Source organism: Erythrolamprus reginae, chromosome 1, assembly GCF_031021105.1.
Source record: "Erythrolamprus reginae isolate rEryReg1 chromosome 1, rEryReg1.hap1, whole genome shotgun sequence".
Classification (NCBI taxonomy): domain Eukaryota; kingdom Metazoa; phylum Chordata; class Lepidosauria; order Squamata; family Dipsadidae; genus Erythrolamprus; species Erythrolamprus reginae.
In genome coordinates this window covers 120,603,127-120,622,344 of record NC_091950.1, presented here as the reverse complement: position 1 = coordinate 120,622,344, position 19,218 = coordinate 120,603,127, and the positions used below count along the sequence as shown (strand labels likewise).

General features: G+C 39.4%; 1 protein-coding gene across 2 annotated transcripts in view; it reads right to left on the bottom strand.

Moving 5' to 3' along the window:
- Window positions 1–19,218, bottom strand: part of GALNT18 (polypeptide N-acetylgalactosaminyltransferase 18) — a 424,313-nt gene that overhangs the window by 93,015 nt on the left and 312,080 nt on the right. For both annotated transcript variants that reach the window (XM_070735536.1, XM_070735544.1), the window contains exons 4-6: window positions 14,530–14,713; window positions 8,127–8,324; window positions 1,419–1,533 (exon numbers count right to left, since the gene is read on the bottom strand). In XM_070735536.1, coding sequence (XP_070591637.1) covers window positions 1,419–1,533; window positions 8,127–8,324; window positions 14,530–14,713 — 497 coding nt within the window. The remainder of the gene's footprint in view (window positions 1–1,418; window positions 1,534–8,126; window positions 8,325–14,529; window positions 14,714–19,218) is intronic.

Below are 19,218 nucleotides of genomic sequence, written 5' to 3'. Positions count from 1 at the left end.
CAAAGTCAGACAAGGAACGACATATTATCCATCTCCTCTTTCGTCTGATTCTAAAATAGTTCAACTATCTTAAACAAGCAATAATGTCTTGGAAAAACATTTTTTCCCTGCACAACAATAAATGTTTATAGGTTTGCCACTTCTTAAAATGTGTAAATAATTCTACACCTTGATTTTGCAGTAGTTCTATTTTTAAGTCTATGTAAGATAGTATCTAAGTGAGATTCAAACACATGTATTTCAGTGGTCCTGTGGATGTAAACATACTTCTAAATAAAGTGACTACAAAGAAAACAATTATCCATTAAGAGTTTTCCTTTCTGAACAAAGAAATATGAGATTGTCAAAATTTACCTTTGTTAATAAATATGGTATTATAAATTTGTTGATCACTTCAAGTAATTTACATAGATCAAAAGAAATGTAGGATTATACTTTTCAGTGGAAAATTCCCAAAGGATTGGTGCATATTCTGCTAAATACAATTATATTATTTATTTAATTAACATATTTATATATAACTTATATATAAATTTATATATTTATAAATAGTTATGTATAAATATATAAATAACATATTTATATATAGCTATATAAATATTAACATAATTTTCTTAATTATTTCCTTAATTTTCAAATTCAGCAAAAAACATGTGACATATATACATATATATATATATATATATATATATACACATACATATACACACACACACACACACACATATATATATATATATATATATATATATATATATATATAGCTATAAAAACATATTTATATAGCTTATATTATTTATTTAATTAACATATTTATATATCTCATACCAAATTCTGGCATACCCAATCAATAATTAAAATAATATCAATAATAAAATGAAATGAAAACCATAATAAAAAAATTAATATCATAAAAATATAAAATATAAAACTGGTGCCAGGTTCAACTTGTGAAGTGCAGTCATTTATAATAGAGGACAATGCAATGATCCAGAATTAGTATAGACTAAAGTGGCAATATTAAATAGTTAAAATATGAGAAAATGACCATGAATTAGAATATTCAATCCCAAAGTTAATCAGATCTCTTTTGAAAAGATATCCTATATGACAGTAACAGGTTTTGTTTTCTTTTTGCTCATGTTTAAATAAGTTTGGTGATATAGTTTTTGACTTTTTCCATGAAAGAAGCCAAATATGCAAAGAACCAGCTCAGGGATATGTTATTTACATTCTGTAACACTGAGTTCTTCAGCTTTCCAATACACAAACCATCCTATCGCCAACATTAAAATTGAACGCTAATTTTATCAAAAATCACTAAATCATGTAAAAAAAATGCATGTTTCTAAGTCATTGTTTTTATTATTTGTGATGCTTACATGTACCAAACATATTAAAATTTAATGATTCCTTACTCTGATCCCAAGTTCCACGTTTTCACCTCCATAGATCTCCATGCCTTCATCTAGTAGACCAATTTCTTGGAAATATTCCCTGTCTACTATGAAACATCCGATCAATGCCGGACTCCTGAAAAAACAAGCAACAATAGAAACAATACATATGGATTTTGTATGTATATCATTTAAGGCAACTCAGAGCAGTTCATTGTCTCATCTTTAGCTATAAGATAAATTTAGGTGAACTTTAAACAAAAAACCCTTTGCTTTTTGACATGAACAAAGATGTTCCTTTCTGGACTAGTTAAAAATCATTACTCATTTTTAATAGTAGTAAAATGTTCCACATCATGGTATTTATTTATTAATTTCATCAATTTATATGATGCAACCTCTCATCCCTCTATTAGGACTTAAGCACTGAAACACATAAATAATGACAAAACTACTAAAGAATTCCACTGCTTGACGTCTATTTCTCAAATCTTCAAAGCACATTAAAAAAAATTGGAGTCCAATACAATTAAAGAAAAATCCATTGGGGAAACTGCATTAAGATCTCCATCCCAATTCTTTTTCAATAATAGGCAGATAGTTTTATTACATCCTTGTTAAGGTTCTGTTGGAAGTCTCATTTTTTTTCAAGGATTCCTAGGTAAACAGCATTTAAACTCCAGTGTTTCCAATAGTTCCGAAGTAACAAAATCAATACATCTCCAGAATTTTTGCCTTACTGCTGAATGTCGTGCAAATCCTTTATTAAATGTGAAACGTGACTGCATTGGAAGCAGCAACCAAATTTATACCTATGATTTATATGTGTCTCTCTGTGTGTGCTGTGTTCACAATTTTCAATAAAAGAATGGATAAAAGAAGGGAAGAGCTACCAGGCAATTACAATCTTGTTCTCTTCTGTCCAAGATTTTACTTCTTTCTAATTTGAGCTTTAATCCTCCTTATGTTTCAATAATCAGGAAAGCAATAAATAAGCAGGAACGAAAAACTGCATTATGCATATATTATTTCCTGTTTGGCTTTCATATGACTGGGAATGAAAATAGCACAGGATTATTAGCACTTATGTGCTAATATGTACCCACTATTAAATATATGAAAACTTCAGTGAGGGTGTCTCTCCTATATATATTTGATAGATCAATATAGCACTTCAGATTCAAAGGATACTTTGGAGCACGTGAGACACTGGTTTTCCAACTCCTTAAAACAACTGTGCCCTTTGCAGATGTTGTGTAATTCCCTGGAAAGTATGCATTTGGTTGAAAGAGTTGCAGATAGGTTTGATTTACCCATTCCCACACTGGACTTTTCATACATTCTTTCTTCCATACATCTCCATTCAGTCTTTCACATGCCATAAGCACACCAGCATATATCCACAGGTAAACATAGATAATGACATAATAAAACTAGTAACACTTGCCAACACATATTGGATGCCAATGCAATCAAACTATAAGACTGATGTGCGTATTCAACACAGCTTGAGCCCAATGTGGTGTTTCCACTGCTTAGGGCCCTCAGCAACTCATTGTATTGTGTTTCCACCCTTTTGTGGACATTTCGGTTATACTGCCTTGCCATGCCTGAACATATCTCCTGGAAAGACCAGACAATTTGGCAACCAGCTTCATGAAGTCACCAAAAGAGGGAGTCAGGGCCACATGAGATTTATATACTGTACCAAGCAAGGAAAGAGTGTTAATTTATTTTTTTTAAAAATCTAGTGCATACTTTGACATGCAGAGACAAAGACAGAAATGCCACTATTATCATTAGGAGGAGAACATGGAGACAACTGGATTCTAATTAAAGGAGTTCAACAGTTGTTAGAGAAGAGAAGAAACAATTTAGCATTCATTTACTGACCCTTCGCATCCTGGACATAAATTGTTTCAACTCCTATCCTCAAAATGACACTACAGAGCACTGCACACCAAGACAAGTAGACACAAGAACAGTTTCCCCCCCCCAAACATCATTACTCTGCTAAACAAATAATGTAATTGCCTCAACACTGTCAAACTATTTGCTAAGTCTGTACTTCTATTAATTTTCTCACCATTCCCATCACCATTCCCATCCCATCATCTCCTTTCACAAATGACTGTATGACTGTAACTCTGTTGTTTGTATCCTTACAATTTATATTGACTGGTTCCTAATATGATTTGATTGCTTATTTGTACCTGTACTATCATTAAGTGTTGTACCTTATGATTCTTGGCAAACTTATCTTTTCTTTTATGTACGCTGAGAGCATATGCACCAAGACAAATTCCTTGTGTGTCCAATCACACGTGGCCAATAAAGAATTCTATTCTATTCTATTCCTATTCTATTTCTATTCTATTCTGATAATGATGATCAAGCTGTAATAAGATGAGACATCTGTTCTTGATGTGATCATAAGATTTCCAAAATCACAACTCCTAAACTTCCCCTTTTCTCCTTATGCAGAGCAGACTGTGTGCAATGATAATAAAAGTATAGGAGGCTGGAATGAAGAAAACACAAGTCAATCACTATACAGTGGTGCCTCTACTTAAGAACGCCTCTACTTAAGAACTTTTCTAGATAAGAACCAAGTTCAAGATTTTTTTTGCCTCTTCTTAAGAACCATTTTCTACTTAAGAACCCAAGCCTGGAAAAATTTCCCAGGAAATTTGAGAGCGGCACAAAGGTCCGGCCAGTTTCCTGCCATTCCCCCTGGGTTTCTCTCTCTGGCGCAGTGCAAGGGAGGTAGCCTTGCGCGGGGTATATGGGAGGCGCGTGCTCCTCCTCACCACCTCAGAGTCCCTCTTTTTTTTAAGCCTTAAAGTTTTTAATGCCAAAGCATTCATATTTTTATTCTATTTATTCCATAAATGGGTCCTTCCCTTTTCTTACAAATAATTAAATTACTCTACTACTGTAATTGAATTTTGATAGGATAAAGTAAACAGCACTAAACAATTCCCGCTGTTTAAGATGAACATGTCTATCACCTCCTAGTCTTCATTCCATGTGATAATATTAAATCACAGTTAGCGGTTGTTCCAAGGTGCAATTGAAATATAAGCAGCTACCACTTCTAGTTGCCATGACTGCAATTTGAAACTAGTTTTACATTTGGCCAGCACACTGAACTATCAAAAAGCGACTAATCATAGTTAGATAACTATTCAGGGGGGACATGGTTTAGCTGACAATGTCATGAAAATTATCCCAATTTGTCATGACAGAAATATGTTTTTACCAGAAGTGAAAAATGTCTCAGTAGACAGTCACAGGGCATTAACTAACTTAAGCCATAAACTTCCAACCTTTCACATTTTATTTTTTCATATTCTGAAATGATTTTCCAGACTTTATGTAGTATGCCTCAGTCATCTAGGTGATTGATCTCCCTTTAATATCCCTTGATATATATCAGTTAGCACTACAAATCAGAGGTGTCCACAGGATTGAAATCTTTCTTCAAAATGATCAGGAGCGCTGTGCCATAAGTTCTGCTACTTTCATGCATGTAACATCATGATGTATATACAAAAGATACGAAGGTTCTGTCACACTACCCTGATGGTGTCTTTTACATTCATAGCTAACCCCCTGTGGACTTCTCTGTGTGAAATCCAGAAGAGCTACAGGCACTGATACAAGTACAGAACATTAATCTCGTTTCTTATTGACTTTTAATATGATGGCAAATTTGGTCCTGAAGTATTTCAAAGTTTTCTGCCACTGTGATTTTGCTACTTCATTCCCAGGATGCTCAGAATTCATTTTGAGTTTCTCTCAATAAGAATTTTTGAGCTTAGTTTACTGTTGGCAGGATAATACTGATGTTTTTTGTGATATGTTTTCCTATCAGTCTGAAGCTTCCCTAGATACTGAAACTTCCTAAAGTAAGTAAGTCCTTAAGAAGGTGATTCCTTATGATGCTTCCCTTGAGATTTAATGGAAACATAAGAAGCCAGACTCCTGGAAAAAACAGATCACCCACATGTACATCTTGTGCAGCTAAATTGAAACTAGAAAAAAATCCCATCCATGCAAATTTCATAAAATACTATTCTCTTTTGCAAACAAAATAAACACATTTTCCCCATCAAATTGAAATTAAAAATGATCACATATAAAGTTTTTCTTCATGATACTGTCTATAGTACTATGCTGTAGAGTGGCTCCATTTCTCTCATTTAAATACAGTGATCCCCCGATCATTGCGAGGGTTCCGTTCCAGGACCCCCCGCAACGAGCGGGTTTTCGCGAAGTAGCGCTGCGGAAGTAAAAACACCATCTGCGCATGCGCAGATGGTGTTTTTACTCCCGCAGCGCTAGCGAGGAGCCGAAGATTGGGGTTCCTGTTTTAAAACGTCGCCGCCGGCATAGGCGGCTTGCCAGCACCCCCCCGGACCCCCAACCCGGGTTTGGGGGGCTGCTAGGAAGCCGCCCATGCCGGCGGCGACGTTTTAAAACAGCCGCGCCGCTTTCCAATGAGTCCCGAAGACAAACGCGAAAGTTTGACGTTTGTCTTTGGGACTCATTGGAAAGCGGCGCGGCTGTTTTAAAACGTCGCCGCCGGCATGGGCGGCTTCCTAGCAGCCCCCCAAACCCGGGTTGGGGGACCGGGGGGTGCTGGCAAGCCGCCCATGCCGGCGGCGACGTTGCTGCCGGCTTGGCTTCCCTCGCCAGCGCAGCCAACGTGCGCTACGATCTTCCGGGCGAGCCAGGCTCAGTGACGGAAGGCAGCCGCTTGGCCCGGGATGCTGGGCCGAGAGGAGCCGGGCTTGATCCGCTGAGCCTGGCTGGCCCGGAAGATGGCAGCGCGTGTTGCCTGCGCCGGTGAGGGAAGCCAAGCCGGCCAGGCTCAGCGGATCAAGCCCGGCTCCTCTCGGCCCAGCATCCCGGGCCAAGCGGCTGCCTTCCGTCACTGAGCCTGGCTCGCCTGGAAGATCGTAGCGCGCATTGGCTGCAGCGGCGGCGACATTGCTGCCGGCTTCGCCGCTGCAGGCAACGTGCGCTACGATCTTCCGGGCGAGCCAGGCTCAGTGACGGAAGGCAGCCTCTTGGCCCAGGATGCTGGGCCGAGAGGAGCCGGGCTTGATCCGCTGAGCCTGGCTGGCCCGGAAGATGGCAGCACGTGTTGCCTGCGCCGGTGAGGGAAGCCAAGCCGGCCAGGCTCAGCGGATCAAGCCCGGCTCCTCTCGGCCCAGCATCCCGGGCCAAGCGGCTGCCTTCCGTCACTGAGCCTGGCTCGCCCGGAAGATCGTAGCGCACGTTGGCTGCGCTGGCGAGGGAAGCCAAGCCGGCAGCAACGTCGCCGCCGCTGCAGCCAATGCGCGCTACGATCTTCCGGGCGAGCCAGGCTCAGTCACGGAAGGCAGCTGCTTGGCCCGGGATGCTGGGCCGAAAGGAGCCGGGCTTGAAGATCGCAGCGCGCGTTGGCTGCGGTGGCGAGGGCTTGCGATGGAGGGTGGAGGAAGCGGCCATGGGAGGGCGAGCTGCCTCAGGGAGGAGGATCGGGCGGGACCAGGTGGGGGCTGGAATTTCTCCGCTGGGAAGAAGCGGCGATGGATCATCCGTCTACCTCTGTCGGCTGCTCCGGGCCAGGGCGAAGGGCGGGCGAGCGGCGAAGGGCGGGCAAGCGGGTGCTGGGGAGGGCTTCTCGCCCTCCCGCCAGCAAGAGGGGGAGCGAACGGCGTGGGCGGGGCGAAGGGCGGGCGAGCGGCAGCGAGGAGTTTGCGTGGGCGGTGGGGAAACTCCTCGCTGATGCCAGCAAGAGGGGGAAGACCCAGGGAAGCCGCCCAGCAGCTGATCTGCCGGGCGCCATCTACGCATGCGTGCCCATAGAAAAAAAAAAAGGCACGCATGCGCAGATGGTGTTTTGACTTCCGGGTTGAAAAATCGCAAATTACCCTGTTCGCAATGGTCGGGAACGCAATAACCGGGGGATCACTGTATTGGCAAGAATCTTTTCCAGATGTCTTTAAGATGGAAACATATTTTTAGTTTTCTGCCCTAATTATAAAACTAGCACTTCAAATGTGGACTCTCAGAATGCTTCAACTATAGAGTTGACTTTACTTTTTATAATATAAGTGGACAGAGGAATTATCAAGATTGTAGAGTTAGTGATCAGCATACGGTTGATGACAAATTTACTCTTCTCGTATCATTTATGTTTTCCTAAGATTTACCCAAAGCCTAGAGATTGTTGGTGAAAACAACTTGATACTTCTTCCAGTCAATTTCCTGCTGATGTTACGTTTGTTGTGCACAACTTATCAAATAATGCGAATGGTATCACTTACTACACAATAATGGATAATTGCAGAAGCGCAGACTTCTGCTTCAGTTGTAACATTGCAAAAACAGCTTTCATGCACTTGAGACTGACTGATTATTGTACAGAGGTTATGGATCTATGGATCAGCAACATTTAAAATACTACTATATGGTATCATCATCTCAAGAGAAGGACTGGGTTTTCTCTGCCTAAATCTCTGGAGACCATAAACATAAGCAGTACTGACTTCACAAATTTTCAGCCTTTTTAACAATTTTAAATTATTTCAATTTCATCCTGGGTCGATATGTCTATATGCATGACAACCATGTAGTGCTTATAGATGTTGCATTACCCAATATGATGCTGTATATCGTTATCTTTGGCCTTTTAATTCTGCTTTTCATGAAAATTTACTGACACATGGATATTACCTTATAGGAGCTGTAGTGTTTTCCAGTTTCCACCATGATTTTGGTGGATTTAGATATCGACACCATAACTCCCAATCAAATCCTTGGGCAGATAGTGGGTACTCTTCTAGTTCAAAGTTGTCATATTTGATATTATCAAATGATGGAGATATGACTCGTCTTCTGTTTTCTTTTATCCTGGTGAGTACTGGCTCAGCCCTTAAGAAAAGGAAGATAAGGGAGTTTGTTTCAACAGCGGTAGGTAGCAGATGATTCTTACCTTTGATTCATGCACCCTCCTCAACATACATATACATATATATGTGAGAAAGGAGTAATTATCTACTAAATAAATACTACTACCCTTTTAAAGTCTTACATCAAAATAGAAAGAAAGGTGGGGGAAAGGGAAGCTGTTAATTAAGATGTCTAAATAACAGATGGGAAGGACACAAATAATTAAAGGTAACTGATAGATGCTAATGGACTCAACACTGCAACAGTAATCAGTGTTGGCCTTTCAAGTTCTAAACAACAGAAACTTAATTACAAGCTGTTTCAAAGTTCCCATAGCAATGGAACACTAGATTCTATGTAGCAAATGTCTCCCTTGACATTATTTTAATACAAAATACAATGTAATTGCAGCTATTAATGAGAAAGATAGACAATAGGTCCTGCATTTGGAAAGATTGGAGGCTTTGCTGTCTTCAAATAGTGATTGATTTGGAAACCGGAAGATATTTTGTTTACTGAAATCCTGCTTCTGGACGATTTCTAAAACTCTAGTCTGAATGGACAAATATGGAGGAAATATTTAACTGATGCAGCCAGAAAGAATGTTTAGAATGTTAATAGAGGGAATTCAAAGTGCTGGTTATGACCTATAAAGCCCTTCATGGCATAGGACCAGATTATCTCCAAGACAGCCTTCTGCCGCACGAATCCCAGCGACTGGTGAGGTCCCACAAAGTTGGCCTCCTTAGGGTTCCGTCGACCAAACAATGTTGGCTGGCAGGACCTAGGGGAAGAGCCTTCTCTGTGGGAGCCCTGACCCTCTGAAATCAGCTCCCCCCAGAGATTTGCACTGCCCCCACCCTCCTTGCCTTCCAAAAGAGCTTAAAAACTCATCTTTGCCGCCAGGCTTGGGACTTTTAGATCTTCCCCCTGATCAATGAATGTTTTTAGTATGAGTGTTGAATGATTGGTTTGATAGGTTTTACTTTATTTTAATTGAATTTAATGTTTGTTTTTAATGCAGTATTAATTGGATTTATATTATTGTTCTGTTTTTGTATATGCTGTGAGCTGCCCCGAGTCCTCGGAGAGGGGGCGGCATACAAATCCAATAAAATAAAATAAATATATAAATAAACATTATGACTTAAGCATCGTATTTGTCTGCATCACATGGTGAAAAAGAAAACACATATTTTGCAAACTATCCCACCTCCATGGTGAAAGGATACTCCATATGAACTCAAAAAGTCTACTTTAATCAATTAGAGATGATCAAAGAGGGAGTTCAGCATGGGCGGGCAAGGGAGATACGTGATGCAATGATGTCATATGCAAATGACAGAAATAATGCAATTTGCATTTGCCGTGCTGCAACTGGCCCAAATGACATAACAAGAATTTGCATAATTATGCCCTTATACTTGTAACATCAACATAGCTTCTGTCAGAAGCCTTTGAGAATTATTCAAGCATATTTCCCAGCTTGGCGCCATTTCAGATATATTATTCAGAGGCTTCTGGTTTTTTATTGGTGGTTATTTCTAAAGATATGCAGCCTGGCACCACTGAGAGTTAAACTATGAAATATGTAAAGGGACAAGGAAGAATATGTAAAGAAGAACAACTTTATCACCACCTGAGAATGTGAGAATAAAGTCAGCAGTTGTGTGCCTATTATCCTGATGTACTTACACATGGAATCAGGAAGCCACAACTGGAGGAATGTAAAAGCAAACTAAAATAAGCAGCTTGATACAGATTTCTTCCTTGTAAGCAGGCTACAGCCCAGCCAGTCCAGCCTAGCTGTGGAGAAATATACATGCTGGGATACGTGTGAGTGAATGTTCGCTTGGTTTTGCTTTTTATAAACTGTGCATTAATAAAATGGTATTGTTGTTAACTCTCCTGAGTTATTCACAGCATAAGACCTAGTTAACATTGTCTGGAGGACGCAACTGGCCCTACCCCTGGCAAACAGCTGCAGTTAGAAAGCAAGGGACTTCTTCTTGGAGCTGAATTCCCTTGCAACCAGAAATTTTGTATGTATTGTAAATTGCCCTCAGTACCCTTTGTAATATCTGATGGCCGCAGATATTAGAAAATTGTACGCTCGGGGGTCTTTGACAGTTTTGTTTAATACACTCTTAATCTACTGTATTGTATTTTTATCCATCAGACCCTAGGAGAGACCAATGGTTAAAATGATGAACCCTCTATAACAATGATGGTGAACCTTTTTTCCCTTGGGCCTGCCTGAAGCCTCCGGAGGCTGGAAATGGCCTGTTTCCCAATTTCCACAAGGGCCAGTAGGCCCGCTTTTCACCCTCCCCAGACTCCAGAGACTTTCTTGGAGCCTGGGGTGAGCAAAAATGACCTCCTGGCCTGACCTCCACAGGCCAGAAATAGCCTGTTTTTTGACTACTGATGAGCCCAATATAGCAATTTTTCACCCTTTCCTGGAGCCTGAGGAGGGCAAAAACAGCTTCCCCTCCTCCAAAGGGCCCTCCAGAGGCCAAAAACACCCTCCAGAGTCTCTGCACAAGCCCTGTTCTTATCTGACATCCAAAATGCGCCACGTGGCGACTTCTAGGAGGGGAGCGGTAGCATTGGCAGGGCCAGCTGAAAATCAGCTTACTGGTGCATGCATGCTGGAGGTGAGCTAGAGCAACTGCTTGCCTCCTGCAGATATTGCCCCATGTACCACCTGTGGCATGCATGCCATAGGTTCGCCATCATGGCTATATAGCATTTTAATACACTACTAGTATTGTTAATATGTAACAATATACCATACTAGTAATACAAGACGTGGCATGAAAGTCATTTCATCATTTAAATTTAGAGATTTTTCAATAAAAAATATTTTGTTTGAAATTGTGCTGAAAAATTATTTTAATGGATGTTTTAATTTATGTTGCTCTGTGTATAACAACTTCGAAGTATAAACTGCCAAATATCCCCCCTGAGGCCACATTGACCCTATCTCTGCTAATCTTACTGAAATCCCTTAAAACACATTTATGTGAAAGGGTCTGGGGATCAAAGGGAATGGTGACACTCTTAGATGGCTCCATTGCTTGTTATCTAAGCCTGTCTCTTAGCCTAAAAAAAGTAATACATGAATAAAAAATGGTGTCTCATATTGGTGGGAGGAAAATTTCTCTTAAATTTCTCTGGACATTCTAACCACTGCCTTGAGGGACACCACTGTAGACAGGAGCGGGATTAGATATGACACTTCCTATTTATTCCTATTTTTGAAAAAAAAGAGTGCCAGATAATTTTTTGGAAGTAAACTCTGGACATTCTAACTATTTGCTAAGTTTGTAAATGTCTGGTTAGCCACTAGATAGCAGCCAGGAGACACACAAATCTTTTTGCTATTAGGTGTCTGGATTTTTGATTTTTATACATGGTATGCTTGTGTGTGTGTTTGCTATTACATGGGGTTTTTCTTAAATCGTTAAATATTTTAATTAATTGGATTGTTGTGACTGTTTTTACTTGTTGTGAGCCGCCCCGAGTCTTCGGAGAGGGGCGGCATACAAGTCCAACTAATAAATAAATAAATAAAGTCCAGGTATGATAACCTTAAGTTTACATGACCAGTCACACCAACTATCAAGTCTTCTCATTCTAGGAATTACGTAATGTGCTGCCATGATCACCTCCACAAAATTGTCTATTATTTTTTAAGAAAACTATAATATGCACTCATCTAGGGTTTTTCATTTAAATTGCTCTTTATAGAAGGTTAAATAAAGACTGTAGAAGCAACAATGAATGGGAGAAAAACAAGCACTATTGCACAATGCAACAAATGTTTCAAATTAACTCTCCTTTCTTAGCTTTATGCAGTCAACCTCAACATCTCCTATTGCCTCCTAGTGTATGTATATAGAGGGGATGCTGAATAATGCATTATGAATTAGCAGTTTCTATGCATACTTCCACTGTATACATGAAGCTCCCTTCTGCCACCAAAGACTCCTCTTATCTATGTACCTACATATAGGTACATATAGGTACATATAGCAGTGCCAGTCACTGAATGTTCATGAAAATATCCTACCTTTAAAATATTCTAAAAGCATGGGCCCAGCATATTCAAGGTTTTACTATGCAACTCTATTAATTTCCAAAAGATACTTTGACAATATCATTCTCTCTATACAGATGAAGAGACATACATAGTTTCGCACACAAGATGAAGAAAGCTCTTCTGAATAAGGCAGTTCAAATTGTGCAGAGAAGCAATTCAGAAAGTTCATGAACCCTCATGTTAAAATACCTTTAGCCATTGTCTTTTCAACTCAACTGAAGTTCAATTTAATGCCTAAAGAACAATGAACTTTTGTGGTTCTCTCGGGCATTGGGTGGAAGTGAAAATGGAGAACATTAATAGAATAGCCCACACGTAGCAATTCCCTGAGTCACTAGTGTACATTTGTCTGAATTTTATCAGTCAAATAAGCCTTAGAACAGATGCTTCAGCATTCTAAATGTTCCCAAATATTCTTCACCACTGTATTCAGGCTGGTTCTATTGTACAGAAGTACTTAACAGTAAAAGTGAGAATGTTTCAAGTGTTTTGGATTGCAACCCTTATAATACCCCTTGGGATGAACGTTCTCCTAATGCTATTTACCATGTTCCTGATGGGAATTCCAATCCAAAATATTGTTGGATTGGAAAGTCCGCAGCATTGCACTTACCATCTGTTTAGGCAATGTTACAATTAATTACCGGTATTTAAAATTCTGAAGTTTTAAATTAGCACTAGATTTCTTCTACTGTAACTAGCTGTTTTACTATTAGTGGAGATGTACACATGTGACAGTGCTACACTATATATTTATTACATCTATGTTTACTTCTTAAACTAAGCTAATACTGGAAAGTATACTCACATTCTTCACTTGCTTATATTTTCTGATCTTTCTGTAGGTTTCTTACTTCAGCCTATTTGTAGCTCTGATAACTGTTATATTGGATATATCTGTCTTTTGGATACTCCTGTCTGTCTGTCTATGTTCATATGTGTAACCTTACTTCTGGCTACATCATACCAGGGGGTGAGTTCCAACTTATCTTGCTGCTAGTTCACTTCCTCAAGCGTCATGTGTGTGGGCATGTGGTTTGCGCAGTGCTAAAAACCCTGCTTCTGCGCATGTGCAGAAGTGAAAAACAAGATGGTGGTGCCATAGCTGCCGCCTAGAGAGCTGGTTCGGGAACATGGCCAGCAGGCCATCACTGCCAGTTTGGTGAACAGGGGGAAATTCCTCAACTAGTTATATAAAATAGGTCCGAACCCACAGTAATCCACCTCTGATCATACTATCCAATTGGTGAAAATGTAAAAGTTAAATGATGTCATAATATAATGTAATTTTGATACAGGACCGTTTCTTGCAGCATACCTCCAAGCGACCGATTAGAGCCCACGGGGTTGGCCTTCTCTGGGTGCCGTCGGCTAAGCAGTGTTGGTTGGCAGACCTGTGGGGGAGGACCTTTTCTGTGGCAGCCCTGGGTCTCTACAAACAACTACTGCCTGTGGTCCATACTGCCCTCACCCTACTGGCTTTCCAGAAAGCCCTGAAAACCTGGCTTTGCTAGCAGGCCTGGGTGTTATGAGAACTGACACCTTTTAACTTTGGCCTCAATATGTTTTGATTGGGAAGTATAATATGGTATGATTGTATGGATAGATTTCAGGGGTTTGTTTATATTATTATTATTATTATTATTATTATTATTATTATTATTATTATTGCTCTAAATTGATTTTACACTGTTTTGAGATTGGGCAGCATACAAATCTACTAAAATAAAATAATAATAATAAATCCAATATCTACAAAACCATTTCATAAAAGGCTGAAGACTATATTCTTATTCTTCATGAATAAAAACACTGTTTCCATCACATCAAAATTAGTGAGGCTTCAAATTTAGTTTTTGCATACATTAATACTGAACTGAAACCAATGGCCAATTGACAATAGAGTTTTAACACTGCATAAGTGGCAATCAAAATGACTTTGTCCACTAATATTTAAGCCAATTTACCCAGCATCAGTACCACGGACACAATTAGAAGGTATTTCTCATGTGGCATCCTGCAGCACTTTTTAATCACAAGTCTACCAAAAAACAACACAGATCTAGAATCAGCAAGACGTACCAGCCCACGTTGAATTCTACATGTGCATCAAAGAGTGCAACTACTGGAGCAGTAGCTGCTCTCCAGCCACTAACACGAGATCGAATCAGCCCCTCTTGCTTGCTGTGGCGGACCATCTTAATGAACCCCGGTTTCCGTGTGTTCAATTCATCAACATATTCTTTTAGCTTCTCTTTCAGCTCTTCTGCATAAAGACAAAGATGGTTAGCAACATCTGTCACGCTCCCAATAAAGGGCTATTTACAGAGGAAGACTAACAGTGTCAAAATGACGGGGGCACCTCGAGCAATTAAAGTTCTACCTCTTTTTACACGTGTAAGATGTAAAATTATACATATTAAAATCAATCACCTTGCTGCACGCAACAATTCAATACCTATTAACTTTCCTATCGAACCCTGGCACACCTGGTGCATATATTTAGAACTGGTTTTACGAAACATAAAGGATCAAAAAGAATAAGATCCTGAAAATTGCCGGAATCCTCTGTTTTCAATAAATTCCATTTTGTTTAACATATTAAATAAATGTGCTCACTCTTCATGTAGTGACCGTTCAAAGTTACGACAGACCTCCCCAGGACAACTTATGATCTGGATTTGAAGTTTGAAGGTCACGTGATCATATTGCAAGTGCTTGAAACCAACCCACATTTACACCCATCTCATCCCGCTTATGACTGTATGACTGCAACTTGTTCCTTGTATCCTTACAATTTATACTGATTGTTTCCTAGTATGATTTGATTGCTTATTTGTACCCTATGACTATAATTAAGTGTTGTACTACATGATTCTTGATGAATGCATCATTTATTTATATGTACACTGAGAGCATATGCACCAAAGGCAAATTCCTTGTGTGTCCAATCACACTTGGTCAATAAAGAATTCTATTCTATTCTATCATATTTTAAACGCTTGAAACCAACCCACATTTACAGTTCTTTGCAGTGTCCAGTGGTCACATGACTATGATTATGACTTTCATTTATTGGAAATTGGTGTTTATTTTCAGTTTTAAGCAAAAACAAAAGAGAGGCCATTATGGACAATGGATTTGCTTAACAACTGCCATACTTGCTTAATTGGTAACTGATACCAATTAACTGATAAATGGATTCACTTAACATCTGCCTCAAAAAGAATATTAAAATTGGGCCTGGTCATTTACTGGCCTACTTGAAGACTGAATTAAGTCATAAATCAAGGACTATCTGTATTTTGTAACTATGATACAAGAGGTAAATTTATAATGGTCCCTATAATTATTATTTGGAAGTCCTTTCCTTTCCCTTCCCCCCTTCCTTCCTTTCTTCTGTCCTTCTCTCCTCTACTCTCTTCTCCTTTCCTCTCCTCTCCTCTCCCCTCCCTTCAGTTCCTTTCCTTTCCTCTCCCCTCCCCTCCCCTCAGTCTCTTCCCTTCCCTTCCCTTGTTTTATTTCATTTCCCCTCACTTCACTTCACTTTTTAACTTTCTATTAGAACTTTAAAACTTTTGTTAAAACTTCTTTCTTAAAACTAAGTACATACTTTTTAAAAACCATGTATGTATAAAATATGGGTTTGAGATATGAAAAATATGAAAATATTTGTTGGCATTAAGCAGCTGGCAATAGAAGAGTGTCACAGGTTGGACCCTGTTGTGACAGTCTTAATCATGCCTTAATTCCAATGCATGTTTTCCAAAGCCACGCAGCTTGCATACGATTCTTTCAGTACAAAGGCAGGATATACTCTACCAGAAATATATAAAGCATTTAGTTTTGTTCACCTGGGCCTTAAATGTCATTGAGAAACAGAATATTCATTGAAATTTATACAGTAAAAATATTAGAACCAAGGAGAAAAATCTGATAAATTATTGACCACTTGATTGAAACAGCAACAACAAAGTAATATTATTTTTAGCTCAGCGAACAGTATACAATGTCTCTCATCTTTCGAATGAATAATTCTTTTTATTTTTGTACTCAATTCTACCATATTAAATCAAAGATTCCTGAATAGCAAATCAATAACTTTTAAATAATAGAGTACCTCTAACAATTTAATATGCAACATATCATCAGTTTTCCCCATGCCTAATTATGCCACTACTGCCAGTTCTCCAACTATATTTTTAAAAATAAAGATCAAAATTTGTTGCTTTTTTCTATAGAGGCCTCATCCTACAAATATCCATTTAGTGACTGTTACAATGGCACTGAAAAAAGTGATGACTGATTTCACACTTATGACCATTGCAGCATCTTCATGGTCACGTGTAAAAATTCAGATGCTTGGCAATTTATGACTGTTGCAATGTTCCAGGGTCATATGATCATGTTTTGCAATCTTCTGACTAGCAAAGTCAATCGGGAAGCCAGATTCACTTATGGTAATAACCATGTTATTAATTTAACTCCACCCCTTGTCCAGTCAGCGAAGCAGTGGAAGTGATGTGCTAGTGCCTAGAGGGGTCTGGATGGGTGTCAACAGACTAAAACTCAACCCTGATAAGACGGAGTGGCTGTGGGTTTTGCCTCCCAAGGACAACCCCATTTGTCCGTCCATTACCCTGGGGGGGGGAATCACTAACCCCCTCAGAGAGGGTCTGCAACTTGGGTGTCCTCCTCGATCCACAGCTCACATTAGAGAAACATCTTTCAGCTGTGGCGAGGGGGGCGTTTGTCCAGGTTCGCCTGGTGCACCAGTTGCAGCCCTATTTGGACCGGGAGTCACTGCTCACAGTCACTCATGCCCTCATCACCTCGAGGCTCGACTACTGTAATGCTCTCTACATGGGGATACCTTTGAAAAGTGTTCGGAAACTTCAGATTGTGCAGAATGCAGCTGCGAGAGCTATCATGGGCTTTCCTAAATATGCCCATGTTACACCAACACTCCGCAGTCTGCATTGGTTGCCGGTCAGTTTCCGGTCACAATTCAAAGTGTTGGTTATGACCTATAAAGCCCTTCATTGCACCGGACCAGAATATCTCCGGGACCGCCTTCTGCTGCACGAATCCCAGCGACCAATTAGGTCTCACAGAGTGGGCCTTCTCCGGGTCCCGTCAACTAAACAATGTCGTTTGGCGGGACCCAGGGAAAGAGCCTTCTCTGTGGCGGCTCCGACCCTTTGGAACCAACTCCCCCCAGATATCAGAGTTCCCCCACCCTCCTTGCCTTTCGTAAGCTCCTTAAAACCCACCTCTGTCGTCAGGCATGGGGGAATTGAGACTTTCCCTTCCCCCTAGGCTTATAAAATTTATGCATGGTATGTCAGTATGTATGATTGGTTTCTTAAATTGGGTTTTTTAAAATTAACTTAAATATTAAATTTGTTTACATTGTATTATTATTGTTGTTAGCCGCCCCGAGTCTACGGAGGGGGCGGTATACAAATCTGATTAATAAATAAATAAATTAACAACTGCAGTGATTTACTTAACAAATGTGGCAAGAAAGGCTGTAAAATGGGACAAAACTCTTAACAAATTATTTATTATTATTATTATTATTATTATTATTATTATTATTTATTAGATTTGTATGCTGCCCCTCTCCGAAGACTTTTTTAGCAACAAAAATAGTGGTGCTAAGTCTTGGACTTCCTATATAGCCAATGTAATGCTCAATTTTTAGATTAATAAGAATTAAAGTGATTATTAGTTTTGTTATTAGTGAAAACCCTTGCTGGTTTTCTTATCAACCCAAAAGGAGACAGAGAAAGAGAGAGAATATGACTCTGCCATAATACTTGTTGTTCAGCTTCAACCACAACAGCACAAGAGCACACAACAGATTTAAACTTAATATTAACCGCTACAAACTTGACTGTAAAAAATATGACTTCAGTAACCGAGTTGTCGAAGCGTGGAACTCATTACCGGACTCTGTAGTGTCATCCCCAAACCCCCAACACTTTACCCTTAGATTATCTACGGTTGACCTATCCAGATTTCTAAGATGTCAGTAAGGGGCGAGTACAAGTGCACTAGAGTGCCCTCCGTCCCCTGTCCTATTGCTCTCCTATATCTCCTATACCTTTCTTCTATTCCTATATCTCTTCTTCTATTCTTTCATTGATATGTTCTATTCCTATATCTTCTTTTCTATTATTTCATAGATATATTTTACTATGAGTCTCTCCTCTATAACCTTCATCATGTATTTTACTATGTATATATATATATATACCCACTAAAACCGTCATTGTGTATTGGACAAAATAAATAAATAAATAAATATATTGACTATGGATGGAGAAAAATGTCAGTTGTATTATTGCAACCTAACCCCGTTTTTTAATAAAGTATTGCTAAAGAGACTGTGAGAATCATGCTGGGAAAAGAAATTACTTTGGCTTGAGGCATAGGCCAAGAACCTTACAGCTAGACTATACAGAATAAATTAATGAAGGTAATATACTTTGCAAGCTTTGTAAAAAAAAAAAAAAGAATGCTGTCAATATTTTAGCACGCACATTTAACAAAGCAACCAGGCAATAGCTTGCATAGACTACAGAATTTCCTCCTGGCTTTAATATTACAGCTGAATCTGGAAGAGCAGGCTGCTTAAAAAAAATAAATACAGGTACCCGTGCTGCCTTCCTTCTTTCCCCTTTGATTCTTCGCCCCAGCTTCAGCACAACAGAATTGCCAATAAATCTGCAACCTTGAAACAGGTGTGGGAAGAGATGGGAGGGG